Raw genomic sequence first — 27,389 nt, 5'->3', positions numbered from 1 at the left:
TATGGCAGCCAAGGCATGTCTGTCATCCCGCTAGCTCGCCGGGAGAGCGGCATAGCAGCTGCCTGCAATCGCCATAGTGCCACACGCTCACCATCGTGGGAGTGAAGTGGATTTTTTTTTTTAACGGCTTAAAGTAAGCTCGAACTGAGTAGAAGCACAAGAACAAGTTGTTACATGGAATACCCTAAAAATAAATACTGAAATATACATTCTTAACAACTCGTCAACGACACATGACGAAGTTGAACAACATCTGTGAAAAACAACTACCTTTCCCGGTGCAAAAAAAAAAGAGTCCCATGATGTCCCATTACGACACGATAAATGTCAACTACACACAAACATAGCCTACTCTATGAAGGACTGGAAAAAAAAACTCAAACAGAGGGCTAATAATAGTCTCGAGAGAGGACTGGCATCCAGTCTGCCCAGAATAGCTGTAGATGCATGAGAATACAGCAGGAGAAAAGATAACAAGCCAGGAAAGTTCAGGCATCTGACAGATGGGGTCAGTAAAGACACACAAGCATATCAGCTGCTCTCCCCAAACCCACTTGTTGGTGTGAGAAGTTTGGAGGGCTGAAGACACAAACACCTTGCCCATCATGGTCACCTCAGTCTCCTTGAGGGACTGTCAGGAGATCAGTCAGAGACTGAGGTTGAACGTTGGGCATCAGCAGAGAGATACACTTCCCTTTTGTGAGTCATCAAGTATAACCATCCTTTCTCCATGTTCCTTTGCTCTTCCACAGACTATCGTTCCCCTCACAGGAGTTTGGCTTCAATAGCAAGGTGCTCGTCTCTCCGTCCCCAACAGAAACCACTGGTGAGTGTTCTGACCCTTGACCCCGGCCCAGCCATGGAGAGAGTTCAGCATATGACCCGCACAGCCATCCGGAGGGCGTCCAACATCGAGGTGAACCCCCAGACCAAGAGGAACCTCCAGGAGCTCTTCGTCAACTTCTCCCTCATCCTCATCTGCCTGCTTCTGATCTACATCATCGTCCTGCTCATGTGACGGGCCGCAGACTGACAGCAGCCAATCGGAAAGAAGTTGAACTGTGCGGGAGCCAATGGGGTGTGGGAATGGGGGGAAGGAGGAAGTGGAAGAGGGATGGCGTAGCAGGTCATCCTCTAACATCATCGCTCTTCCCCTCACAACAGCACACTTGTAGGGTGTGTCATTAGAGTTACATCTGTAGTGAAAGTGAACTCCCTGTATGTTGCATGAACAGGTTTTCCACTAAACGTATTGTAGACACATCGTCACTGTCACTGAAGCTTGGGTTTGTCAACGTTCAGATCTAGTTAAACAGCTGCTTTCTAAATGTCGTTTTTTGCACCTTGGGTGATGTGGATCAATAGGTTCTAACACCCCAGAGATGTGGCGTGGATGAGCCTGGAAGCAGCAGGGAGGGCCAGATAGCTGCTGTTCGAAGGGTCAGCTACCTTTAGTTCAACTGCTATTAGGTGAAGGTCAACCTGGCAGTCGCTTTGGACAGAAGTGTCTGATAAATGAATAAAGTGTTCAAATGTTAAGTAAACTGTCCCGTGAAAGCCAAGTGTGTCCTTATCACCTCTGTGAAACGTTCCAGGGGAAACCCAACCCTCTGTACCCATGGTCCTCACGGTCTCAAGGTGGCAGATTATCTCTGAATATCACCAGTGTACGTTCTCATCGTTGTATTATGCACACAAATAAAGCAGATATTGTGAGACCACTAAATCAAGCAAATGTCACAATAGTTGTTTATTGTTTATAATAGACATGTATAATATAAATATAGATTAATTGTGCTATTTACTTTGAAACTGGCAAGACATCATTTGTGTTTAACAGTTTGGAGAATGCAACCATTAACACACACTTAAAACCGTCAAATTAGGAGCCTTTTCCAACATCATTCTTGACTGTTCAGACACTAAAATGAAAAGTGCTCTTAATATTCCAGGGGATTATTCAGATTCCTAAAACTGCTTACAGATCCGACAGCAAGTGACAGTAATTTGAAAGGACCCCGATACTTACAGTGGCATTATATTGAACAAATACGTTTTTTTCTGCACCGACGCAGATATTGCATAATAACAGGCCATAACAAAACATCATCCTTAATCAGATTTTAACGGAAAAAAAAAAATATATAAAAAAAAACATTTAACTAAGATAACAGTTCACAGTGTATGAATGAATGTAGAGCCACGTTGTGTGTTTTATGAATAATTATCTTTTTCACATGCTCTAAGGTCGTCTCCTCCGAGCGGAGTCAGAACGTAAAGTATTGCGCGTATAGCTCCTCCTGCGGCTCCGCTCTGGTCACCTCGTCAGTCTCAGGAGGGCTGCACGGGAGTTCAAAACAACGATTACACAACGACACGCTAAACACAGCGACAACAGGATAGCAAGACGTGGTCACGATGCAAGCTCGACAGTGCGACGATACGACTACAACATGAAGAGACCACAGACATGTTAGTTTTCCTGACAGGGTCAAAATACAAACTTTTGTTGTTGTTGTCACATGTCACACATCACCTAATTCAAGCTGTGTTATAACATAAATATATAGACATCGTGGTTGAAGTGGTAACCATTAGAACGGTGTGACTCAGATTCCTACAAATCATCTTAACGGACAGTCACACCAATCCAGTGGGAACGGACAATTTCTTCCTCGATACACTCGCTGGTTCGGGCTGAGTGTGTGTGGCTGTGTCGCTGTCACCCAGCCAGACAGCAAGGGGTTCAGCACCGCCAGCACCACACTCCCGACAGCCTCCCATAAGCAGCTTATTAATATTCAGACCACCACCACGATGCACATAATTACCCGACACCCAGGACCTTGCAACCCTCCCTAGCTAGCAGCAACAATGGCTGTAATTGGTACCCCAGCATCAACAGCCAGGCAGTTACAGTAATGATCTTTTGTTTAGACTTGACCTATTAAAATCCCAGCATGGCCGTTTCACATAAAACAACAGCCTCTAACTATTATGGGATGCGGAGTAAGTGAAATCCGTAGAAAATCCAAACCGTGAGAAATCACACAGAGGAGTTTTTTGGTCTTAAGAGACACTTCCATCTTATCTATTGTGCTATTTCAAGAAACCCAGATTATAAGTAACAAAACTTTGGCTAAACTGAAATGAAAATCAAGACTGTCATATGATGCCATACATTCATTGCTGTAAAATAGAAAACTGTTAGTGACACAAAATAAAACAAACATGCTATTTCATCTGTAAGTGACCTGAGAAAGCATTCAAGATACACATCAGTAAAATGACTCGGAAAAGGAGAACAGGGTGACGTTTCCTGCCACAAGCAGCAAGCAAATGGTGTTCATGCTCACAGACAGTGATCAGGGATGTGGTGTCGAGTACGACAGCTGTATTCCAAAACCACGGATTCCGGAATATGCTCATTTGTTCAATGTCACGATATCACTCATCATGGCTTTCTGGGGATGCCAGCATATAATCTTGTTTGGGAGAATGTTTCAACCCAGTGTCATTTGACAGTTCAACTACGGGTAGTTGTCGGAATATATATACGAGCAATGTGCCATGCACGAGGATCTAGCCAGGGAGCCCAACCTGAGGCAGACTAAAACCCAGTCTTCTCCTGTTAGCACCCAGGCTAGACCTGGGTAACTAAGAAACTGTGATCACGGACTGTTGTTACGATGCACTGGGGTGTGGAGCAAGCAGACCGGCCCTCTGCTGTGGATGAACATCAAACACACAGAGAGAGAGAGAGAGGCTAGACCTGAGAGAGAGAGAGAGACAGAGAGAGAGAGAGAGACAGAGAGAGAGAGAGAGAGAGAGAGACAGAGAGGGAGAGAGAGAGAGGACGCTCAGACAGCGCAGCGCCCACCAGCACTGCTCGCTATGATGACTGACTGGAGACTTGTTAACAACACTGAGAATCACACGACCAAGCCTAGTGGCAGGACCGGGATGGTGTGTGTGTGCAGTGTGTGTGGGGAGCTGTTAGGCCATGTCTGTCGCTGCCATGGTGACGGTATGTGCGGCGAGGACAAGAGTCGGTGGTGACGAGGTGACGAGGGGGAGAGGAGAGGGGGGGAGGTGAGGAGGAGGAGGAGGAGGAAGGGTGTCTCTCACCTCCGAGGGTTCTGAAGGTCAGGCTGGGGGTTCGGAGGAAGGCTGGAGGACGGGGGCGGAGGGCTACTACAGCGGGGCGGGGTGGGGTGGAGGGGGGAGGGGGGGGGAGACCCCGGGCCTAGCCCCTCCTCCTCGTCCTCAACATTTAGGGTTGGAGAGCTGACGTATCCGTTCCCTGACCTGCCCCTCCTCAGCTGCATCAGAAGGACACAGACAGAGAGCTGTGGGGAAGCTGCGTCCTTATGGGCAGTGTTGCCAAAACAAGCTCACCAGAAGTCGCCATTGGCTCTGAAATGTCGCTAAAAATTGTTGGATTACGTGATGACGTCAACCTTTAGATCTGTGGATGTATTAAGTACAATTACAGATCTAAAAGCCTACTGCTGTAAACCCTGGGGACGCTCGAACACCAAGTTATTTTTCTGCTGCTCAACAAAAAGATTGCAAAGTAGCCAAAAGTCGACAGATTTGCCGCTCGTCACTAGATACGATTTCTAGTTGCCAGGGAAGGTGAAAAGTCTCTAAATTGGCAACACTGCTCACTGGTGGACATCAGCCCAGAGAGGAGGGCTCACCTGGGTGGAGCTTACAGCCCAGAGAGAACAGCTCACCTGGGTGGAGCTTACAGCCCAGAGAGGACAGCTCACCTGGGTGGAGCTTACAGCCCAGAGAGGAGGGCTCACCTGGTTGGAGCTTACAGCCCAGAGAGAACAGCTCACCTGGGTGGAGCTTACAGCCCATAGAGGACAGCTCACCTGGGTGGAGCTTTAGTTTCAGCCCAGGACCAACACTCCAGTTTCAACCAACCAACATGGGAATCTACGGTGCCTTGACTCTGATTGGACATGTTCACCCAGGGCTGGAACAAAGCTTTGCACACAAAGTAGCCCCATCTCCTGGAGTGGCAGCCTGGAGTGAGGGTCTGATCAGGACAGGACAGCCCCAATCCCCAGGTCTGATCAGGACAACACACCAGTCAGAGAACCAGAGCTTTGATTGCGTGATGGATGGTCAGGAACAGAAAGCAACGCTTGGGCAAGAACAACATCAACTCTGGTCATGCACAGAGCGAGCGAGTGAGAGACAGAGAGAGAGAGAGAGAGAGAGCACAAGAGAGAGAGAGAGAGAGAGGGAGCACAAGAGAGAGAGAGAGAGAGAGAGAGACAGAATCATTCCTTGAAAATGGGATTGGATGCAATGACACTGAAGAGTCTCTTCTTAATGCAGACATACAACATGAGAAGGGGGTTTGGATGGTGAGCACGCTATATTATCATAATATCTCTTAATAGTAAAACATCAGTTAGAAACAGGATGCTGTGGTCAGATGCTTTTTGAACATCTGAATTCATGCATTAAAATGTTTGTTTGTCAGATAGCCCAATTGCCTTGGTTCCACCACGTCATATCAACTCACAACGGTTGCTAGGCATTGTTGCCGAGCCGTCTGTTGTTATTTGTTTGGTTCTGCGTCCAGGTGGGTGTAGACTCACCTTAATGAGGGGGTTAATCACCCCTACGTTGGGGCTGGTGTTGAACACCTTGTTAAAGCCAGTCTCTCTGTTCACCAGCTCCAGCTGGTAAAACTTCTTATCGTCCTACAAACAGATCGGTAGAACCAGAGTTACACTCACGAGAACTCGTGCTTGTTCATGTAATAATGTGTATTCTTTTTTTTTTTTCAGCAGATCATTTAGCTTTTATCCAAATGTGATGTAAAGGGAGAGATTTGAACTCGTAGCTTTTTAATCTGTAGCCAAAAGCTCTAACCACCGAGCTAGACCCTCCCATTTATAGACGCAACGTGGAAAGGCTGTAAAAACACAGCAGAATTCTGACTTATGATGAAGAAATGTACAGTAAACTATAAAGAGGTTGTGTTGGACTGTGTGCATACTTCATACAACGATCGACCACCCAAAAAGTGTTTATATTAAACTAAAAAGCAAATCCAGGTTTAAATGTTGCCAGGTTAATTTCCTGAGTATTGCAATGGTGCATAGAGCAAGTCCACTACAGCCAAGAGTGTGTCATCGATGTATATAACATTCAGTTCACACCGTGCAAAATAAATCCCAGCCTAATCCCTGATAAAAAAATACATTCATCCTGAGAGATTTGTTTGCTTTCGATGCAGTAAATTCAGATGTCCAGAAGAGATATTAAAGTAGATAGCAGATATCCAGATAGACACATGGGTGAGGAACACAGAGACAGCTGGGCCTCCACCTCCCAGGAGGATCAGGGAGGGAACACTTCCTTTAGTGGGCATCTAAAACACACAGCTGGGAGAGGGAGGGGGAGAGAGAGGGAGAGGGAGAGGGAGAGGGAGAGGGAGAGGGAGAGGGAGAGGGAGAGGGAGAGGGAGAGGGAGAGGGAGAGGGAGAGGGAGAGGGAGAGGGAGGGGGAGGGAAGGGAAGGAGGGAGAGGGAGAGGGATGGAAGGGAAGGAGGGAGAGGGAGAGGGAGAGGGAGGGAAGGGAAGGGAAGGGAAGGAGGGAGAGGGAGAGGGAGAGGGAGAGGGAGGGAAGGGAAGGGAAGGGAAGGGAAGGGAAGGGAAGGGAAGGGAAGGGAAGGGAGGGAGAGGGAGAGGGAGAGGGAGAGGGAGAGGGAGAGGGAGAGGGAGAGGGAGAGGGAGAGGGAGAGGGAGGGAGGGAGGGAGAGTGAGGGAGAGGGAGGGAGGGAGGGAGGGAGGGAGGGAGGGAGGGAGGGAGGGAGGGAGGGAGGGAGGGAGGGAGGGAGGGAGGGAGGGAGGGAGGGAGGGAGGGAGGGAGGGAGAGGGAGGGAGAGGGAGGGAGAGGGAGGGAGAGGGAGGGAGAGGGAGGGAGGGAGAGGGTGGGAGAGGGAGGGAGATGGAGGGAGAGGGAGGGAGCTGGTGCTTGTTGGGCCTCTGGTAGCTGAAGGTCAGGGTTAGGGGACTCACCACCAGTTTCTTGACGAGGGACTCCCTCTCTGACACCATGTCCTTCAGCTCAGCGATTACCTGCAGGTCCTCCAGACGACTCTCACGGTTCCGGAACTTGTCCTCTGTCCCTTCCAATCTAGAACACGGAACACAGCAGGTCACGGACGCGACGACATTTGCGGTCGTCATGACGACAGCTTTACACTCGTCATGACGACCGATTCATTCATCTGACACTTTCATTCGATGTGAAGTATGGGGTGGGGGGGATTTGAACCTGCAAACTCACTGAGCTCTCTCTGTGCGAGAGTGGGAGGGTTCTGGTAACCATCCAGACTGTAGCTCTTGCCTCCCAGCTAAGCTTGCCATGGTACAAAGAAGTTTATTCTGAACATCCTTCCTGTGTTTCCCTTCTAATACTGCCACCTAGTGGCTGAACACGTCAGCCTCAACAACATAACTGGGTTCAAACTACCGGGACCTGATTCTGAGTGGGCGTGATCAGGGATTCTGCTCAGCCTCTTGCGTTGAATAACGGGCAGTGTGTCTATCCTGTCTTGCTGCCAGTGTCGTAGCCGCAACAAGGGTCCAGATGGGTCACGTAGTTATTTCGAGGTGGCACATTATTAGTTTTTTACCGTGAGTTTAACGTAAGGGTTAGAGTTAGAATAACTGGTGAATGGGGAGTATTTAGGTAACCGACATGTTTGTCATTGCTGTGCCCCCCCCCCCCCCCCCCCCAGGTTACCTGGAAGGACAGCCCTGCAGGGGTTAGGGTTAGGGTTGAGGTGTGTCAGAGAGCTGCAGTACAGAGGGCCGAGGCTAGATGGCGCTCACGCTCAGTCCCAAATTAGGTCACCACTGAACCACAGATCGCATTATGCATGCAGGCAGGCAGAACAAAGAACCACGATTCTGCATTTGTCTGTGTGTATCAACAAAGTCTCCGCATATCACCAGGCTGTTAGGACTCAAATATAGTCCTTCAGCAAGAGTCATTTTATTACATCCACCCAATTACACACTAACACACACATTCTCTCTCTGTCTGTCTCTCTGTCTGTGTGTCTCTCTGCCTGTGTGTCTGTCCTTCTCTCTGTCTGTCTGTCTGTCTCTCTGTCTGTGTGTCTGTGTGTCTGTCTGTCTGTCTGTCTGTCTGTCTGTCTGTCTGTGTGTCTGTCTGTCTGTCTGTCTGTCTGTCTGTCTCTCTGTCTGTGTGTCTGTCTGTCTGTCTCTCTGTCTGTGTGTCTGTGTGTCTGTCTGTGTGTCTGTGTGTCTGTGTGTCTGTGTGTCTGTGTGTCTGTGTGTCTGTGTGTCTGTGTGTCTGTGTGTCTGTGTGTCTGTGTGTCTGTGTGTCTGTGTGTCTGTCTGTCTGTCTGTCTGTCTGTCTGTCTGTCTCTCTCTCACACACATACACATATATACACACAGACATTCTTTCACTTACACACACACACCGACTTACAGGATCTGGAGGGCAGAGATCTTGTCTTTGAGCAGCTCCTGAGCCTTGTTGAAGTCTAACAGCATGATCTGAGTCTCTCTGTGATGAGACGCTCCCAGCTCCCCCAGCTCCCGCTCATGCCTCCTGGTGAGGTCCTGCTCATGAGCCCTGCACACACACACACACACACACACACACACCCACGCACACACACACCCACACACACACGAAGAGAGGTTAGAAATAGGATTTTTCATACACAACTATGGCATGGGTCAGTGCAAATTTCTCCTGCCCTCATCTCCTTTCCCTTCCCCTCCTCTGCCCTCCTCATAACCTCACCCATCCCCTCCTACTCCTTCCCTAACCCTAACTCTGTCAGGCTTGATTTCTGATGCCCTGCAGATTTCAATAGACGAAACATGCTGTCGTCCTCCTCCCCTTCCTCCCCCTGTTCCCCCCTCCCCCTTCCCCTTCCCCTCCTCCCCTCCTCTGACAGTACACCTTTCCTCCCATCTCCTCAGAGATACAGGATCATTTGTATCTCGAGAGGGGTTCTGCAGTAGGTTGCAGCCCAGTCTGAAATCATGATGGCCCCGGGCAACACAACCAGAGACAGAGAGCAAATCTGCCCCGCCCGTTACTAACGACAGTAGCTGCAATTTGACTTCCTCACAATGCATCTTTTATTGATGGGATGTTTTTGAAATATTCATATGAGCAGTGTATGAAATGTTGATGGCTTGCACCTCAGCCCTCAGAGGAGAGAGGCTGAGGGGAGAGGCTGAGGGGAGAGGCTGAGGGGAGAGGCTGAGGGGAGAGGCTGAGGGGAGAGGCTGAGGAGAGAGGCTGAGGGGAGAGGCTCTGAAGTCTCAGAGGTCCAAAGACGTTCGCTGCTACTGCCGGAAGCCGGCGATGCGTCTTAAAACTACAACATCGGAAATTCTTGTTGAATCCCAGTCGTTTCTGTTCCACTCCAATTCAAATGACATTCCTTTCCACTCAAACCCATTAGAGTGTTTCTATTCTGCTTTCCTATTCAGTTCTATCCTCCCCTATGTGACTGGTCAGCATGGGGTCGGGGGCGGGGGTCAGGCTACCTGATCTGGTGGTTGGCCTCGCTCCGGACCCGCAGCACCTCCTTCCCCTTCAGCTCCAGCTCCCGGGTCAGCGTACCGATGGTCTCGTTGAGGGAGTGGATCTCGTGGTCCAGGTCTGTGATGCGATTGGTCCGACAGCACACTTCCTGTTGCAGGTCGGAGATACGACCAAAGAGCTCCTGTTCCTGGACCAATCAGAAGGAACAACGCTACATGAGGTCACACTTCCTTTGATAATCCGTACACACACACACACACACACACAGCAGGGGGTGACGGAGTGTGAAGGTTGGCGCACAACACTGCAAACCCTGCTGACTAGAGCGAGGGGGGGGGGGGGGCAGGAGGGTAATGAGTCAGATCTGAGGGAGATGCTACAGAATGTGCTTACATGAAACAGCTATTGGTGGGATTAGCAGATAGCCTGGAGGCACAGTCTAAATTCCTAAGTAGGTCATGTTAAAGGGAATACCACTACATTAACGGCAGTCAGTTGGAATTTTGCAGGAGGGGAAAGAAAGAGAGGAAGAGAGGAAGAGAGAGAGAGAGAGAGAGAGAGAGAGAGAGAGAGAGAGAGAGAGAGAGAGAGAGAGAGAGAGAGAAAGGTAGAGAGATAAATAAAAAAAGTGTGTGAGTGCATGTGTGCGCGCGCGTGTGTGTGTGTGTGTGTGTGTGTGCGGTAGATAGAATGATGCAGTACACTCATAGCACCATGAAGCATGTTTCCCTGCAGCTGCAGTCATGAAAGATCTCTGACTTCCTAAACCTAAATAACTGCCATGTTCCCTTACAACCAACATCTAGAACAGCCTCGTAGGAACAGGAAGTGTTCTCTTGATGTTTAACCCAGGGGACTCTAGGACCTTGAGGAGACAACTTTACTTTCTCCACAATCTAAGCTTTCAGTGACACACGGCACCCATTCATGTTATTGTAACCTACATGTACATTGTCACTATGTAGCTACATGGTATTTAATGTAACCTCAGTGTAAAGGGTTGCTATGTAGTTCCATGGTAGTTGCAGGGTCGTTAGGAGGTGGTGAGTGTAGCAGCGTGCAGAGCGGGTCTGACCTGCTGTTTGCTCTTCTCCAGGGTTCCCTCCAGCTGCAGCTTGGCGGCTGTGTTCTCCTTCTGCTGGTGCTGGCGGAGATGTTCCATGGCCGTGGCGTGGAGGTGGTTTAGCTCTGAGCGCAGCGACGCTATGATCAGGAGACACACACATCCAGAGGTCAGAGGAAACCCTCTCTGATAGGGTTAGAAACATGTGATAGATGTCTGTAATGACTCCTCTAGGGGATGAACAATGTATGTATGTATCCATCTGTGCATCTTTGGATCTGTCAGTCTATCTTTCTATCTCTCCATCCATCCATCACTCCATCTCTGAAACCCAGGATGTGTGTGTGGGGGGGGGGGGGTCTGACTGTGTCCTACCCAGCATGGCCTTGCCCTCGTCCTCCAGCTCAAAGCGCAGGGTCTGCAGGTCCTGCTGGGCCTGCTGTCGCAGCACCTCCAGGGTGCGTCTGTGAGCTTCCTTCAGTGCCAGCACCTCCTCCCTCTGCTCCTGCTTCAGACGCTCCTCCAGGGCCTGCACACACACACACACACACACACACACACACACACACACACACACACACACACACACACACACACACACACACACACACACACACACACACACACACACACACACACACACACACACACACACAACTGAGTTTCAGTTTCGGCTCTGATGAGTGAGCAGGGCTGTGTTGGTGAAGACCAGAGCTGGTGGTGGATGTCTGTTTATTTCCTAGTGATCCTCCAGATCAGGATCCAGCACATCCTCACAGAGCAGTCAGTCAGACCCAGCACATCCTCACAGAGCAGTCAGTCAGACCCAGCACATCCTCACAGAGCAGTCGCTCAGACCCAGCACATCCTCACAGAGCAGTCAGTCAGACCCAGCACATCCTCACAGAGCAGTCAGTCAGACCCAGCACATCCTCACAGAGCAGTCAGTCAGACCCAGCACATCCTCACAGAGCAGTCAGTCAGACCCAGCACATCCTCACAGAGCAGTCAGTCAGACCCAGCACATCCTCACAGAGCAGTCAGTCAGACCCAGCACATCCTCACAGAGCAGTCAGTCAGACCCAGCACATCCTCACAGAGCAGTCAGTCAGACCCAGCACATCCTCACAGAGCAGTCAGTCAGACCCAGCACATCCTCACAGAGCAGTCAGTCAGACCCAGCACATCCTCACAGAGCAGTCAGTCAGACCCAGCACATCCTCACAGAGCAGTCAGTCAGACCCAGCACATCCTCACAGAGCAGTCAGTCAGACCCAGCACATCCTCACAGAGCAGTCGCTCAGACCCAGCACATCCTCACAGAGCAGTCAGTCAGACCCAGCACATCCTCACAGAGCAGTCAGTCAGACCCAGCACATCCTCACAGAGCAGTCAGTCAGACCCAGCACATCCTCACAGAGCAGTCAGTCAGACCCAGCACATCCTCACAGAGCAGTCAGTCAGACCCAGCACATCCTCACAGAGCAGTCAGTCAGACCCAGCACATCCTCACAGAGCAGTCAGTCAGACCCAGCACATCCTCACAGAGCAGTCAGTCAGACCCAGCACATCCTCACAGAGCAGTCAGTCAGACCCAGCACATCCTCACAGAGCAGTCAGTCAGACCCAGCACATCCTCACAGAGCAGTCAGTCAGACCCAGCACATCCTCACAGAGCAGTCAGTCAGACCCAGCACATCCTCACAGAGCAGTCAGTCAGACCCAGCACATCCTCACAGAGCAGTCAGTCAGACCCAGCACATCCTCACAGAGCAGTCAGTCAGACCCAGCACATCCTCACAGAGCAGTCAGTCAGACCCAGCACATCCTCACAGAGCAGTCGCTCAGACCCAGCACATCCTCACAGAGCAGTCGCTCAGACCCAGCACATCCTCACAGAGCAGTCACTCAGACCCAGCACATCCTCACAGAGCAGTCAGTCAGACCGCGCACATCCTCACAGAGCAGTCACTCAGACCCAGCACATCCTCACAGAGCAGTCAGTCAGACCCAGCACATCCTCACAGAGCAGTCGCTCAGACCCAGCACATCCTCACAGAGCAGTCGCTCAGACCAAGCACATCCTCACAGAGCAGTCGCTCAGACCCAGCACATCCTCACAGAGCAGTCAGTCAGACCCAGCACATCCTCACAGAGCAGTCGCTCAGACCCAGCACATCCTCACAGAGCAGTCAGTCAGACCCAGCACATCCTCACAGAGCAGTCAGTCAGACCCAGCACATCCTCACAGAGCAGTCGCTCAGACCCAGCACATCCTCACAGAGCAGTCGCTCAGACCCAGCACATCCTCACAGAGCAGTCACTCAGACCAAGCACATCCTCACAGAGCAGTCGCTCAGACCCAGCACATCCTCACAGAGCAGTCACTCAGACCAAGCACACCTGTCTCTCTTTCTCTGCCTGTTTCTCCCTTCCTCCTTCTCATCCACTCTCTCTTTCCCACTCCGTCCCTCCCTCTTTTTCATATCAAAGGCTCCCAGCTGCACTGACTAAGGCGAATCCTGGTTGTGTTGCCCTATAAACAATAGAAACCTGTTCTTTGTGACACTGCAGCAGTGCTAGATGTTGCAACATGCTAGTTAATGTTGCCTTGATATAGAAGTGAATCACAGTACAGTACAGCCCAGCACTCCAACATACTGATGAACATCATCTCTGTCTCTCTATGTCTCTCTCTGTCTCTCTTTGTCTCTCTCTGTCTGTCTCTGTCTGTCTCTGTCTCTCTCTGTCTCTCTCTGTCTCTCTCTGTCTCTCTCTGTCTCTCTCTCTGTCTCTCTCTCTGTCTCTCTCTCTGTCTGTCTCTGTCTCTCTCTCTGTCTCTCTCTCTGTCTCTCTCTCTGTCTCTCTCTCTCTCTTTCTCTCGCTCTCTCTTTCTCTCGCTCTCTCTCTCGCTTTCTCTCGCTCTCTCTCTCTCTCTCTCTCTCTCTCTCTCTCTCTCGCTCTCTCGCTCTCTCGCTCTCTCGCTCTCTCGCTCTCTCTCGCTCTCTCTCGCTCTCTCTCGCTCTCTCTCGCTCTCTCTCGCTCTCTCTCGCTCTCTCTCGCTCTCTCTCGCTCTCTCTCGCTCTCTCTCTCTCTGCTGGAGCCTCTGGATGTGATCAAAGCCTCTCTGCTGCAGACACCGCAGAAAATCACAGTCGTATACCAGAATCTGGGGAGTTATTTCTTTTGGACCTGCTAAAACCGGCTGGCAGTAATAACAGCTGATGGGGGTTATGTTACAGAGGAGCAGGGGCACCCAGGCAGGGCTCCACACCAGGGGGGCAAAGGAGTGAGACCAGGTGGGTGGGAGGGAGGGAGGGAGGGGGAGAGGGAGGGGGAGAGAGAGGGGGAGAGGGAGAGGGAGAGGGAAGGGAGAAAGAAAAAGCAGATGACTGAGGATTGAAGGGAGAGGGAGAGAGGATGGACAGTTGGATGTAGGAAGCAGGGATATAGAGACGGCAGGAGACAGAGATGGCCGGAGACATACAGTGACAATGACAGATGAGTTACTAACTGGGATGTGGAGATATGCATATGATGTACAGGTATATGTGTTTCTGCCTGTCTGTGTGTGTATAGATGTGTGTCTAGATACGCGTATAGATGCGTGTATAGATGGATGTATAGATGCGTGTATAGATGCGTGTATAGATGCGTGTATAGATGCGTGTATAGATGCGTGTATAGATGCGTGTATAGATGCGTGTATAGATGCGTGTATAGATGCGTGTCCCACCCTGATGTGCTGCTGCCCAGCCTCCTCCATGGTGCTGAGGGCGCAGCAGTGCGCGTCCTGCAGCCTCTGCTCCCGCCGCTGGTGTTCCCTCCTCAGCTCCGCCAGCTGCAGGGACAGGCGCTCACGCTCCTGGCTGAACCCTGCCTGCAGCTGCTGCAGGGCTGCCTGCGACTGGGACAGCTGCAGCTCCAGGCTCTGCTTCAGCAGGGAGATCTGGGGGGGGGGGGGACAAAAATAAAATACAGGCTTCTGTGTAGAAATGATGTAAGAAAGGGTTAAAAATTACATTTAAAAAGTTTAAAAAATGTGAAAAAAGTGCGATCAGTACCTGCTCCAGCAGGTCCTCCACCTTCCTCTGCCACCCCTCTCTGGCCGCCATCATCTCCACGTCCTTCTGCTGAGACAGCTGACTCAGGGCTGCCTGCTTGTCTGCCTCGTACTCCTCCACCAGCTCCTCCTTCAACAGACGCAGCTCCTCCCTGCGGGGGAGGGGGGAGAGAGAAGGGGGAGAGAGGATGGAGAGGGAAGAAAGAGAGGAGAGAGCGGGGAGAAAAGAGAGGAGAGAGAGAAGGGGGATACAATGGGTAGAGAATAAGAGAGAGAAGAGATAGAAAAATAAATAAAAGAATGAATGAAAGAAAGAGAAGTGAAAGTGAGTCAGCATGAAGGCCAGACAGCAGCCTGTGTTTCCTGCCCTGTGAGACGAGCGCTACCTCAGAGCATCTGTCCACTTCTGGTCCAGGTCCTCTGCCATCTTGTCCACTTTCTGCTTCTCCTCTGTGCGTATGGACATCACCCTGGCCTCATGCTGCTGTTTCTCAGTCTCTATTTCCTCCTGAACACACCACGGCAAAGCGTCAACAATGCTGATCGTCAAGGAACATCTACAAATTCATCCCGACCGCTACAGGAGCAGAGCTTTGTTCCAGGCTTGAACAGGACCACAGAGCCCCCGCTGGTGGATGAGAGTTACCTCCTTCATGAGTCCTGCAAAGACAAGACATCTCTAACCCTGTGTTCATTTACCTGGAGGTCGGTAAGAAGGTTGCTGGTCTCTCTGACCCTAGACCTGGTGGCATCCAGCTCGGTGGACAGTCTCTCCTGAGTCTCCTTCAAGCCGGAGATCTGGTAGTGAGCCGAGCTCAGGTTCTGCTCCCCCTCCTTCACCATCTCCTGGAGATGAGACACCTGGAGGAGAGAGAGGGAGACGTCAGGCCAGAGAGAGACAAGGAGTAGAGGAGAGAAGGAGACAAGGACAGAGACTAGGAGAGAAGGAGATGAGGACAGAGAGACGAGGAGAAAGGAAGACTAGTTGGAGCGAGAGACTAGGGGAGGGCGACTAGGAGAGTGACCAGGAGAAGAGCTACCAGGAGAAGAGCTACCAGACCAGTCAGACATAGTTAGACTACCAAACATCCCCTAACTATATGCACTACTTGTATTGTGCTGGTTTACCGCATGTGTGGTGAGAGGATATTAGAAGGCGGTTGCGGTGCCACACCTCTTGATGTGCTATGTTGAGCTTGGCAGAAAGCTCCTCCTTCAGGTTCTCCAGCTGCAGCTGTAGGCGGTTCCGCTGCTCCTCCAGGGACAGACGTTGGATCTCGTATTCCTGACCCATTTCCTGCAACAAAAACAAAAAACTATCCCTGATCGCTGAACATTATCCTCCAACACAGATCTGCCGTGATTCTAAATGCAGTTTTCCCAGACCTCAGTATTCTGTTCCAAGTTCAAGAGTAAAAAGGTTTGTCTGATAACTAGTAATGCCATTCTCGTCTTTATCTTCCAATCTTGATCGTCTTTGTCGTAACATCTTAGGATTTGAGTCTGCTTTTATCAAGGAGCGTGAAATCCTGAGAAGGGAATCGTACTGAGTAGGGGCTTTACATTGACCTCATTAATTCTGTGAATTCATGCGAAACATTTGTTATTTGACTTGTTTTCTTCTTCAAACAGATGGCGAACAGTTCTCAATTCACAATGGGGGTAAAGAAACTGTTTTATGAAATGTGGCTGCATATGTTAATAATCATTAACAATGAAAGAACAAATAGAAAATGAAACATGAACATGACAGAGGACGTTTACTTATCCAACAGACACCAGCCTCAGGAACTACAACTGTTCTAGAACTCTCTATTCTCCAACAGGACTCTACTCTCCAACGGGACTCTACTCTCCAACGGGACTCTACTCTCCAACGGGACTCTACTCTCCAACGGGACTCTACTCTCCAACGGGACTCTACTCTCCAACGGGACTCTACTCTCCAACGGGACTCTACTCTCCAACAGGACTCTACTCTCCAACAGGACTCTACTCTCCAACAGGACTCTACTCTCCAACAGGACTCTATTCTCCAACAGGACTCTATTCTCCAACAGGACTCTATTCTCCAACAGGACTCTATTCTCCAACAGGACTCTATTCTCCAACAGGACTCTATTCTCCAACAGGACTCTATTCTCCAACAGGACTCTATTCTCCAACAGGACTCTATTCTCCAACAGGACTCTATTCTCCAACAGGACTCTATTCTCCAACAGGACTCTATTCTCCAACAGGACTCTATTTTAAAACCAAGATTGGTTTTCTATTTCATAGACAGCTGTGCTGTGCCTGGTACTGATTCTGAGAAGCAGATTCTCCAGCGAGTCACAGAGGGTGTTGGGAGAAGAACAAGCCAGTGTTGCAGAGCTATGATCACCTCAGCTTCCCTAACCACAGTCATGGTTAGGATCTCTCTACTCTCACAACACTGGACGTCAGTGAACCAGAAGCCTGAGTGTGCCTGCTGTCAGACAGGCCCAGCAGCTGGTCTACTCACCGCCACAAGCAGGCTCCTCTCCCGCTCCGCGGCGCTCTGCGCGTCCTCCTGCACCGCCCGGTGTTTCTGCTCCAGCTCCTCCAGAGCCTTGGCCTGCGCCTCCCCCAGCCTCACGGCCTCCTCCTCGTACCGGCCTCTCAGGCGGGCCAGGTCCTTCTCGTAGCCCTGACGCTCCTCTCGGAGGGACTGGAACACACACGCATCAGATATTAACACAACATATGAATGTGTTTATGAAAGATAAGACTTGATCTACTATTTTGAGTTAGCATATGCCAGCGGTAGATGACACAGTATCTGGTTCTGATGTGACTTGTTGATCAGAGCCAGAGATCCTAAATCCATCCTGTGAAGTCTGATTACAGTATTACTGTAGTAAGGTTCTGATTACAGTATTAATGTAGTAAAGGTTGCTGAATGCTCCTTAGAAATGCTTCAGAGTCCTGCATTTAAGGGAGTCGGTATCCATTCATCAGCACAAGTGTGTCATTGAGTTGAGGACGGCGGTTTCTCTGCAGAGCAACTAATTAGACTCTGGGGTGACTGTTGGGCAAGAAGACATTTCATTTTTTAGAAACCAAAAACTACCACTTCATGTGAATATGGTTGTAGCTGAGTGCACAGCATAAGCGTTCCACCCGAAGCAATATAAACAAAATAAAGGCAAATGACTAACATGTTTTCTGTTAAAGGCTGAGAAGTGATCTAAAGAGCCATTGGCCCAGTTTTCCAGACAGGAATTAAGCCTAGTCCTAGAAAAAAAAATGTTTGCATAGCAATGCATAGCATCCAGTGGTATTGTACTGTGGTTGTCTGGTACCTGCTCCAGGGCCAGGACTTGCTGCTTGTGCTGCTCGTCAGCTGCCTGGGCCTGGTTGAGCAGGCTCTCCCTCTCCTCGTCCAGGCGGTGGATCTTCTCCCTCAGACGGATCTGCTCACTGTCCAGGTCCCTGATTGTGGCCTCGTGACTCATCTGGGTGGCCTGCAGGGAGCCTATCTGGCCTGTCTCACACACACACACACACACACACACACGCACACACACACACGCACACACACACACACAAACAGGCTCATCTGGTGTCACACTTGGAATTGCTAAGGTAACTTCAAAGTGAAGTAAACATATACAGAGACTCACACACACAAACCCTAGTCATAATTTCAGATATCTTTCACCAAAACAAAATAGTCCCTTCAGGTAAATCTCAGAGCCCTGTCTCAGTGTGAAAAGAGGGGGCTGTGGGGCTTTCATATATCAGGCACACACTCATCTGTTCAAGGAGATGAGAGGGGGCCGGGAGTACCCCTGAACACTCAGGGGCTACCTCATCTGGTGTCACACGTTCAGTTGCTGAGGGAACTTCAAAGCAAAATAAACCACTGCCATTTTCCATTTGCTTTGAGGTCCAGCTTTTATAATGGCGTGAAATATTCATCAACCTGGATGGCATTCAACATCCAGCTGCACTTCCCACTATCACAGGGGATCCTGAGAGATGACCGTCTATTAGGAACTCAGAAAACAGAAGCAGACCTGACTTTCTCATCCAACGACAAGACGTGTTCTGTGACCATGGAGATGTAAAAGAAATCACATGTGCTGCGGGGGCAGGTGCAGCTCAACACTGGAGCGCTCTACTGTGGACACAATATCGAACCCCTCTATGTTTGTATCATTATCTAAAACCACCTTGTAATGAATACAGTATTATTATACTGTATATGTATTTTGGGGCATTTTGGCTTTATTTTTGATAGTGACAGTATGTAGAGAGACAAGGAAGGCAGGAAGAGGGAGAGAGAGGGGATGACATGACACTTTGCTGCATTTCTTCCCCTCTCTATCTCCCTGCCTTCCTGTCAAACTTCACTTAAAACTGTCCAGTGAAAATATGATCTTAAACAGCACTGCATTGTGGTGGTATCTCACTGGCTTTGAGAAGGATCTCGCTGGCCTGCTGCTGGACTCTGTCCCTGCTGGCGTCCAGCTCGTACTCTGTGTCCTTCAGCTGCATCACCCAGATCTCGCCGTCCTGGACCGCTTCCTCCAGCTGCTTGTGCAAGTTCTGGAAGGTTCCAGAGATGGAACGTGGCATCGAGTAAAGCACTTCATTAAAAATAATAGTGTTTGTTTCGAAAAAGTTGCGAAAGAGTTAAGACTCTATTGCGAATACTATACATACACAGACCTAGAAGTAAACACACACACATAGAATGGACCTATGCGCACAGAGCTAAACACACGTCTACCTTGACGGTGCCCTCTGCATTGGTGAGGGAGGTCTGGAGTCGGTTGGTCTTGTCTCTGCTCTCCCTAGCCTCCTCCTGGGCTCTTTGCAGTTCTACACGCAGTTTACCCAGAGTCCTTTGCAGCACTGACTCCTGGGCCTGGAACTCCTTCCTCAGGTCCACCTGCAACCACGACAACACACACCTTCAGTCCTCATATCGGTTTAACTCCAAAAGTCAGCTCGCATCAAATCCAAACAGATATGCAAACATTTGGAGTCAGTTGATAGTCCTGTTGTTTGATGATGTTTCAGCTGTGTGTGTTGGGGTTACGAGGTGTATCAGGGTGTCTCTAAGGTGTATTAGATGTTGTTGTGGTGCTGTGTGTCTCAGGTGCGTCTCAGGTGCGTCTCAGGTGGAGAGCCCAGCCTGTCAGGTTCACCTCAGTCCTCTTCCAGGCCAGCAGGTTCTCTGCGGTGACCTGCTGAGAGTGCCTCATGGCCTCCAGCTCCCTCTCGTAGTAGCTCTGCGCCTTGGTTAGCTTGGCCTCGTACTCCTCCACCAACCGCACCTTGTGCTTGGTCAGCTCCTCCACCTGCTCCATCAGGCTGTCCACCTGGGCGCGGTGCAGCTCGGCCAGCTTCTCCTGGTCCACCGTGGAGTTGGCGCTCTGGTTCTGCTGGCTGTGCAGCAGCTCCTGCACCTCCTGGCGGTGTGTGACCCGCAGCTCCTCGATGGCGTGGCGTTTCTCCTGCTCGAACTGCGCTTGCGCCTGGCTGAAGGAGCGCAGCTTCTCCTCAAAGTCTCGCCGCATCTCCTCCACCTCTCGAGACATGGAGACCACGCGCTGCGTGTGCTGCGCCTCCGTGCACAGCTGGGAGTCCTCCATGCGCTGCCGGTACATCTGGAACTCAGCCAGAGCCTGGCGCTTCATGTGCTCGTGCAGCTCCACAGACTCCTCCAGGGACTGCAGGCGTCGCCGCAGGTCCGCCTCGTCCGCCATCTTGCTCTTGTACTGCATGATCTTGTCGCGCGTCTCCGTGACGATGTGCTGCACCTCGTCGTCGTGAGCCTCGCGCAGGGAGTCGATCTCCTCCTCATGCTCGTCGTTCTTGGTGTTGAGGGCGTAGATCACCTGGAGGGAAACATTTTTATTTTATTTCTAATTTTTCCAAATTATTATTATTTTATCGAAATTGACGTACCAATGGTGCATGTGGAAAGTTAATTAATGTTTACTTATGTCCCCGTACAGACCGTGCTCCATCTCTCTCTCCTTCCTTATGTCTCTCCCTCCTCATGTCTCTCCCTCCTCATGTCCCTCCCTCCTCATGTCCCTCCCTCCTCATGTCCCTCCCTCCTCACGTCCCTCCCTCCTCACGTCCCTCCTTCCTCATGTCTCTCCTTCCTCATGTCCCTCCCTCCTCATGTCCCTCCCTCCTCACGTCTCTCCCTCCTCACGTCTCTCCTTCCTCATGTCCCTCCCTCCCTCCTCATGTCCCTCCCTCCCTCCTCATGTCCCTCCCTCCCTCCTCATGTCCCTCCCCCCTCATGTCCCTTCCTGCTGGGATCCCAGGCCTGCTAAACTGCTCAGGGGATTTTCAGCTTCACAGTCCCAGCCGGAAAACCTTCAGTCAACTGCTCTCATTTTCTATCTTAATTCCTCGGTTATTTATTTATTTTTCATCAGTTGCTACAGGCAATCTTTGTGTTTCTTCCTTCCATCTCCTCTCTGCTCCCAATGGCTGATGACAGTGTTTAATGAGTTTAAGACAGAGCTCATTAGTCACTTTTGATTGATTATCTTGGATTGAGGTTACGTAATCAGATTATTCTGTGTGGTTATGAATATACTGTGACCAAAGCTGTGTCGTTGGTGTGACAGAGAGAGAGACCGGACAGAGTGCAGAGGAAGGGGGGTGGGTGAGAGTGAGAGTGGGAGTGAGATAGAGACACGAGAGAGAGACAGAGACAGAGACAGAGACAGAGACAGAGACAGAGACAGAGACAGAGAGAGAGAGAGAGACAGAGAGAGGATTGTGAAAGAGATCCTCTAGTGTCTGAGCCCTCCAGACTTCATCCTGACAGTCAGATGTCAGGTGATCCTTTAAAGTCACAGTCAGGCTGTCTCTGTGTCAGTCAGAGGGGCCGGTGGAGCTCGACACCCCAGCAGACCCTCTCAACATTGACGTCCACCAAGCACAAACACAACCCTCACATCCTCTTTCATTAGCTCTGCTGAAACTGGATGTCAACTGTCAAATCGTTTTGGATGAGAAAAATTTTTGGGAACACAACTTGTAAGAGTAATTTTCTTTTCATAACTGTTCAAAATAAACTATTCAGTAATATGAAGAACTAAGTACTGAACTATGTGTGTTAAGGAGAGGGAATGATACAGAATGCCATGGATGTTTTCCACAGATCATAGCAAGGGTTAAAAAACGGTTTGAAGTGCCTTAAACTATGTCCTCCTCCTGCACTCTTATCAAAACACAAAAAACGTTTGGCACCAATCCAGCTACTCTATCACAGGAAATTAGTCTCAATGATGAGAGATTTCCATAAATACAGAAGTCTTACTTTTACTCTTTTTCACTGCGACAAGGCTTAGGGCTCACGAGATGGCTTAGGGCTCTCACGAGATGGCTTATATTTCGTCTTCAGTTCATCACCATTAGATAGGATAAGCTACTGACTATAAACTGTCATTTAACAGAAGAGCATTCAGCGTTAGGATAGGAGGGGAGAGAGGGGGTGCGGACATTACCTCTCCGACAGTTGAAGCCTCTGGTAGTTCAATACATTTTTTCAATATAGATTTCTCAGTCAAACTCAATAATATGAAAACGGTCTAAAAAATGAGTATTTAGCATACTGAAAGACAATGCACTCTAACGACAATTATGACCACCCTCGGAATTCATTCTCTCCTTTCTAATTTGTAGGGACTCACCACCTCAAGTTTATTTCAATTAAGGTCTGTTATAATCAATTACAAATGTGGCCTAATTAATTACATAATTTTCTAATGGCACGTTTGCAACACCTTTCAAGAGTGAATAGCCAACAAACCTTTGTAAGCTGCGCTATTTTCTTACTCATTTTCAGATGGAGGTCTTGAGTGTACTCCAACGATAATCCTCCCTCGTAGAACATGTTTGACGTTGGGGATGAATTAAATTTCCCTGCTCCGGTTATAACGGATGGGTTGCCAGACGAGGTACTGTACGGTTGCTGCCAACCGGTTCCAGTCGCCATCTTCAACTAATTCACGATTGTCAGTTATTACAAAAACTATTCCTAACATCCAGTTTCATGTTCCGTTGTTTTATCACGGTTCAGTAGTCGGTAGCCCACTGTATAATGACAATTAAACCCGTCAAGCCATAGCGTCATCTTGTAACGGTGCGACTGAGCCGTCTCCATCTGCTCGCGCACAGAACATCTTCTGCAATCTGTGCGCGGTTCTATACACAATTTTGTTTTTAGGAGCAAACGATTATCTTCTGCAGGTTGTTGCAGCTCAACGCAACGTGCAGCTGTATTTCTAATAGCAAACACAAAACATAAAATATGTGAAATAAATCATTATCAAATATTGCAGCTCATTCGTGTGGCGAAGATCCATTTGTGGCCATTCCTAGTTCAGCATCTGTAAACCCGACGGTGTTTAACATCCCACCAGGATTAGCGTTGATCCGTTATCCATGTTGAGATGTAGTTGTATTTCGCGTTAGTCACCCCCCTTTAAAATAATTTAAACCCTGCACTAGGGCCTAGCCTACTCTGCACACATCCATTCTCACAAGCAGCCTCATCCTGTTGTCCTATTTCTATGGCAATTTTACCCCACACTACGGTAGGTGACGTAAATCGTATGCGATAGATGTTGACGTTGGCGATACTTGACAGAATACTATCATTAACCAGCTGTTCCCTTTCACTGGTTATAAAATAGGCTACATCTGCTGGCATAGACCCCAAAAACTTCACTCAAGTAATTGAATCTTGAAAAAAGCATATATGTCAATTTACTGGAAATATTAGATCCATCTGATGCGATGGGAGATTGAGGTTTATAACATGATTTGCTGGTTGTATAGATATAGTGGGAGTAAAACTAATCAAGACAAGGATTTGCACAAGCAGCGCGTGGATATTTACTCTGAAGAAGTCAAATCGATTTTCAGTTTTCAGTTAATTATAGGTTACCTAATATAATCTGAATTTGGCCTATTTAACAGGTTGCTGATGAGATTCAATTTCACTTCGATCGTGTGTGCAGAGCCAGTCCCCAACACATCCCCGGTGAAGGTCAACTTTATAAAGTCAACACGACTAACCTGACCATAGCGGTGACTATCTCGTGCTTGGTCAGAGCATCATAGTTTAGATGTAGAGCATTCACATTTACAATCTGTCAATTTCATCTGTCAGGAATGGTAGTGAGGAAACCGAATTTGGCCTGTTGGGAGAGATTATGTTTCTTGTGATGCCACCAGGCGGTGAAAGACGGTATGACTGGGGAGGCCCGAGAAGTTCAATGTGTCAAATCACATCTCAAGCAGCCAAGTACATGGCTGTACACTGTGCAGAAAAACATGTTTTAATATCTAATGGGTTCCTTTTATTTCAGTGTCATGTCTATCATGCTTATAATATGAGACATTTTAGTTTATGAAGTATCTTTCCTTTGTTCCTCCCTGTTAAGGGTCCGGACGTTACAGTGAGTGCGTTAACTGGACACGAGATGGCGCCATTTCTAGTTTCTAAACGTACGAAGTTCCTCTGACATTCCACAGCATCACCAAGCAAAAGACCAACAAAAAACCCAGAGATCCAGTAGAAATTTCCTACGTCAGGAATCAGGTGACTCAAAACTTTTCCGAGCACCACCAAACTCACAGTTAAAGACTCCTAAATAGCTTTAAGGATGGTCTTCTAACTTTAGTTGGGCTAGGACATAAAATTACTTGCTTATGGTCATCTTTTCATTAAATAATATGATGTATTTTTCAACGCTATAACTTAACATTTTCAACGGCCAGTTTTGGGCGAGGACCATTTTATCCCGTTACATGATTTCGGCAGCTTCCAGGTAAGTGTAAACGACAACTAAGGTTTAGAGAAATTTACCCTTTATATTGATGTAGGCCTAAGCCTATTTAATGTCGAAATGCGCATTTAGAGAACGGATTATACAATCGTCATTATTCTACCATTGGAACTTGTAATACAACATAAAGGGCTACTCTCTTCTCTCAGATCCGACTATAAATAAACCTAAATTAATTTTCATGTTTTCAAGGCAAACGCCATCGTGGTTGTGATAGTAGGAGTTACTCATTAACTCAATTAACCATTAGGGTGGTCATATTATTTGACACACAATTTTTTTGGTAGCGTTGACTATGCTGTGGCTTACTATAGAAGGGTATTAGGCTAACTAATACTACAGTGAATAGTGCTGATCCTGGAAGTCTGCTCAAGGGAGCCTTCACGCCTGCTACATTTGTTATTTTGTTGTCGTTTCAAAGTTCTTACCGTGTTTCTCCAGGTTGACTTGATCCAGAATGGGGGACTGGAGTGTTCTGGGGAAACTCCTGGACAAGGTGCAAGCGTACTCCACGGCGGGGGGCAAAGTCTGGCTCTCCGTCCTCTTCATCTTCCGGATCCTGGTGCTCGGCACGGCCGTGGAGTCGGCCTGGGGCGACGAGCAGTCGGCCTTCACCTGCAACACCCTGCAGCCGGGCTGCCAGAATGTCTGCTACGACAAGTCCTTCCCCATCTCTCACATGCGCTTCTGGGTGATGCAGATCATCTTCGTGTCCACGCCCACGCTGCTATACCTCTGCCACGTGTTCTACCTGATGCACAAGGAGGAGAAGCTGAGCCTGAAGGAGGCCCGTCTGAGGCTGCTGCAGGCGCAGGGCAGGGAGGTGGACGACGCCCTCAGGAAGATCAAGAGGAAGAAGGTGAAGCACGGTCTGGAGGAGCACGGCAAGTTCAAGATCAAGGGAGCCCTCCTCCAGACCTACGTGATCAGCATTGTGTTCAAGTCCGGCTTCGAGGTCCTCTTCCTGGTCATCCAATGGTACATCTATGGCTTCAGCCTGGCCACCGTCTACGAGTGCGAGCGCTTCCCCTGCCCGCACAAGATCGACTGCTTCCTCTCCCGCCCCACGGAGAAAACGGTCTTCATCGTGTTCATGCTGGTGGTGTCCCTGATCTCTCTGGCCCTCAACGTCATCGAGCTGTTTTACATCTTTTTCAAACGGATTAAAGACAGGATGAAGTGTCCGGATGACGACTTCCAGCTGAAGAGTGACCTGAGGCCCAGCACCCAGGACATGTCCTACATCTACTGCAACGGCTGCCCGCCGTCAGCGCCCATGTCCAACCTGGGCTACAACTTGGACACGGCTGAGAAGACCAACTCTTGCAACAACTACCACAAGCAGGCCAGCGAGCAGAACTGGACTAACTATAGCACGGAACAAAACCAATTGGGGCACAAAGGCCAGAGTAACTGCCATGGACAGAGCTTTGATCTGCCGGACAAGGCTAACGTGGGGAAAGAGATGCACCTCCTGAAGCAGATGGAGGCCAGGCCCAGCAGCCGGGCCAGCAGCCGTGCCCGGCCTGACGACCTGGACATCTGACCGGACGCAGGCCTCGACGGGCTAGGAGGGTCGAGGTCAGCTGGAATCTGTTGGCTAATGAAGAACGGGACTTTTTCGTTTGACTGTTAATGAAATGACTGGAGCTGTAGAGTATGTTTTCAGGAGGTGCTTGGCTGGAGGTACATTCCACAGAAGACAGCCACACTCGTGGTTGCTTTTCAACCACAGGTTTTCAATAACAATGGGGTTGTCATTAAGACCAAATACTTGATGTTGCCAAAACTTCCACTGTCTTTCTGTTTATATACATACCAACGATCAGTATTTCTGTTATTGTACTAAATGTTGTTCTTGTTTAATGAATAGGTAAATATTTATTAGTGTCATGTTGATAATGTCTGTCAGAAGGATCAAGATGTGTATCTTTACTGAGCGATATGTTTATGATATCCTGATAGACTTTGAAGGGGTCCTAATTTAGCTCCAGAATGTCCGTTTCATCCAGCACGTTTTACACAGCAACATCTTGTGTCCCAACTGAAGGACTGAATGTGTTCTCCTGCTGCACTAAGCATGAGGCAGACACTACAGATCTGGTGAGACAAACATACAGAGCTCAGTAGGGATAGTGTGTGTAGTTCCTCCTCTCTCTAGACTCACTATTTCACTCCCACCTCTCTCTGTGAGAGCAGAGGAGAAGGCTCCTTCAACACCTCCTCTCGCCTGCTTCTCTGTGTGTTTCCTTAATCGTCAGGCCAGAGACACAGACTGTGACTGCATTTGGGAGCAACATCACCAGCCGATTTGACTTCCCTTTGATGATAAATGAATGTTTCAAGCAGTTTAAAAAGGCTGAAAGTTAAATGAAGTGAAATGATCCAGTGATTTTTCTGCCCTCCAACTTTTCTATTTATTCACAAAGCTAAACAAAAACATATGTCTGGGCAAGGCTCTGCTCACCACATATGGCAGGGCGGAGGAAGAAAGATGGTCTGGAATGGAGAAGTCAGAATGTTTCTGAAACATGCTCTGTAACACCAACAGTCACATTGAATCTGATACAATTTTTACGTAACGTATATATGTTATGTATGAAAGACTGTAAAGGTTTTCCATTAAACTTATAACTCATACAACTTAAAGCTCAAAAGAACCAAATGTTTGCAATAACTTAAGTACAGGATCATTACAAAACATAGTTGAGTGAGTGAGCATAGTTCTTATCTATGACAGGGAACAGAATTGTGTATAAACAAAGGGCTCTTTCCTGTCTGTGAATGTTATGTTTTATACCAAGTAAGTGTCTAATAAATGTCTAATTTGCTGTA

At 48.9% G+C, this 27,389-nt stretch overlaps 3 protein-coding genes across 5 annotated transcripts in view; 2 read left to right on the top strand and 1 right to left on the bottom strand.

Annotated features, from left to right (window-relative positions):
• Positions 1-1,735, top strand: part of pln2 (phospholamban 2) — a 2,779-nt gene extending 1,044 nt beyond the window's left edge. Inside the window, exon 2 of the mRNA XM_084667412.1 lies at positions 753-1,735. Within this exon, the coding sequence (XP_084523538.1) occupies positions 860-1,018 (159 nt within the window). The 5' untranslated portion in view covers positions 753-859 and the 3' untranslated portion in view covers positions 1,019-1,735. The remainder of the gene's footprint in view (positions 1-752) is intronic.
• On the bottom strand, positions 1,733-25,620 carry fam184aa (family with sequence similarity 184 member Aa). Of its 3 annotated transcripts, XM_084667410.1 has the most exons (19): positions 22,511-23,192; positions 19,878-20,570; positions 19,457-19,618; positions 19,137-19,272; positions 18,024-18,205; positions 17,204-17,389; positions 15,875-15,997; positions 15,400-15,561; positions 15,087-15,208; positions 14,702-14,852; positions 14,374-14,586; positions 11,013-11,166; positions 10,650-10,777; positions 9,577-9,761; positions 8,498-8,644; positions 7,051-7,168; positions 5,622-5,726; positions 4,129-4,322; positions 1,733-2,340 (listed from the first exon to the last, which is right to left on the bottom strand). In XM_084667410.1, the coding sequence occupies exons 1-19, from the start codon at positions 22,694-22,696 to the stop codon at positions 2,268-2,270; spliced, it is 3,420 nt and encodes a 1,139-aa protein (XP_084523536.1). In that variant the 5' UTR covers positions 22,697-23,192; the 3' UTR covers positions 1,733-2,267. The 3 variants fall into 3 exon arrangements, with proteins under 3 accessions (XP_084523536.1, XP_084523535.1, XP_084523534.1); XM_084667409.1 differs by lacking the exons at positions 4,129-4,322; positions 22,511-23,192 and adding an exon at positions 24,983-25,620; XM_084667408.1 differs by lacking the exon at positions 4,129-4,322 and having other exon boundaries at positions 22,511-23,189.
• gja1a (gap junction protein alpha 1a) lies at positions 24,282-27,389 on the top strand. The gene is made up of 2 exons (XM_084667411.1): positions 24,282-24,536; positions 24,996-27,389. Exon 2 carries the CDS (start codon positions 25,012-25,014, stop codon positions 26,098-26,100), a length of 1,089 nt encoding a protein of 362 aa, XP_084523537.1. The 5' UTR covers positions 24,282-24,536; positions 24,996-25,011; the 3' UTR covers positions 26,101-27,389.

Source organism: Hypomesus nipponensis, chromosome 12, assembly GCF_054491055.1.
Source record: "Hypomesus nipponensis isolate SF chromosome 12, ASM5449105v1, whole genome shotgun sequence".
NCBI classification, from domain to species: Eukaryota; Metazoa; Chordata; class Actinopteri; order Osmeriformes; family Osmeridae; genus Hypomesus; species Hypomesus nipponensis.
Note: the sequence above shows the minus strand (reverse complement) of the source record. Positions and strands in the feature narration are given on the sequence as shown.

Bases quoted from the DNA above. Each gene is read 5' to 3' on its own strand.
- fam184aa (XM_084667410.1), bottom strand. From the start codon at position 22,696: ATGGCGACTGGAACCGGTTGGCAGCAACCGTACAGTACCTCGTCTGGC. The intron at 17,390-18,023 runs GTACCAGACAAC...TGTGTGTTCCAG, and splicing joins AAGTCCTGGCCCTGGAGCAG to TCCCTCCGAGAGGAGCGTCA. The intron at 7,169-8,497 runs GTAAGTCGGTGT...TCCGTGTTCTAG, and splicing joins ATCTCTGCCCTCCAGATCCT to ATTGGAAGGGACAGAGGACA.
- gja1a (XM_084667411.1), top strand. From the start codon at position 25,012: ATGGGGGACTGGAGTGTTCTGGGGAAACTCCTGGACAAGGTGCAAGCG.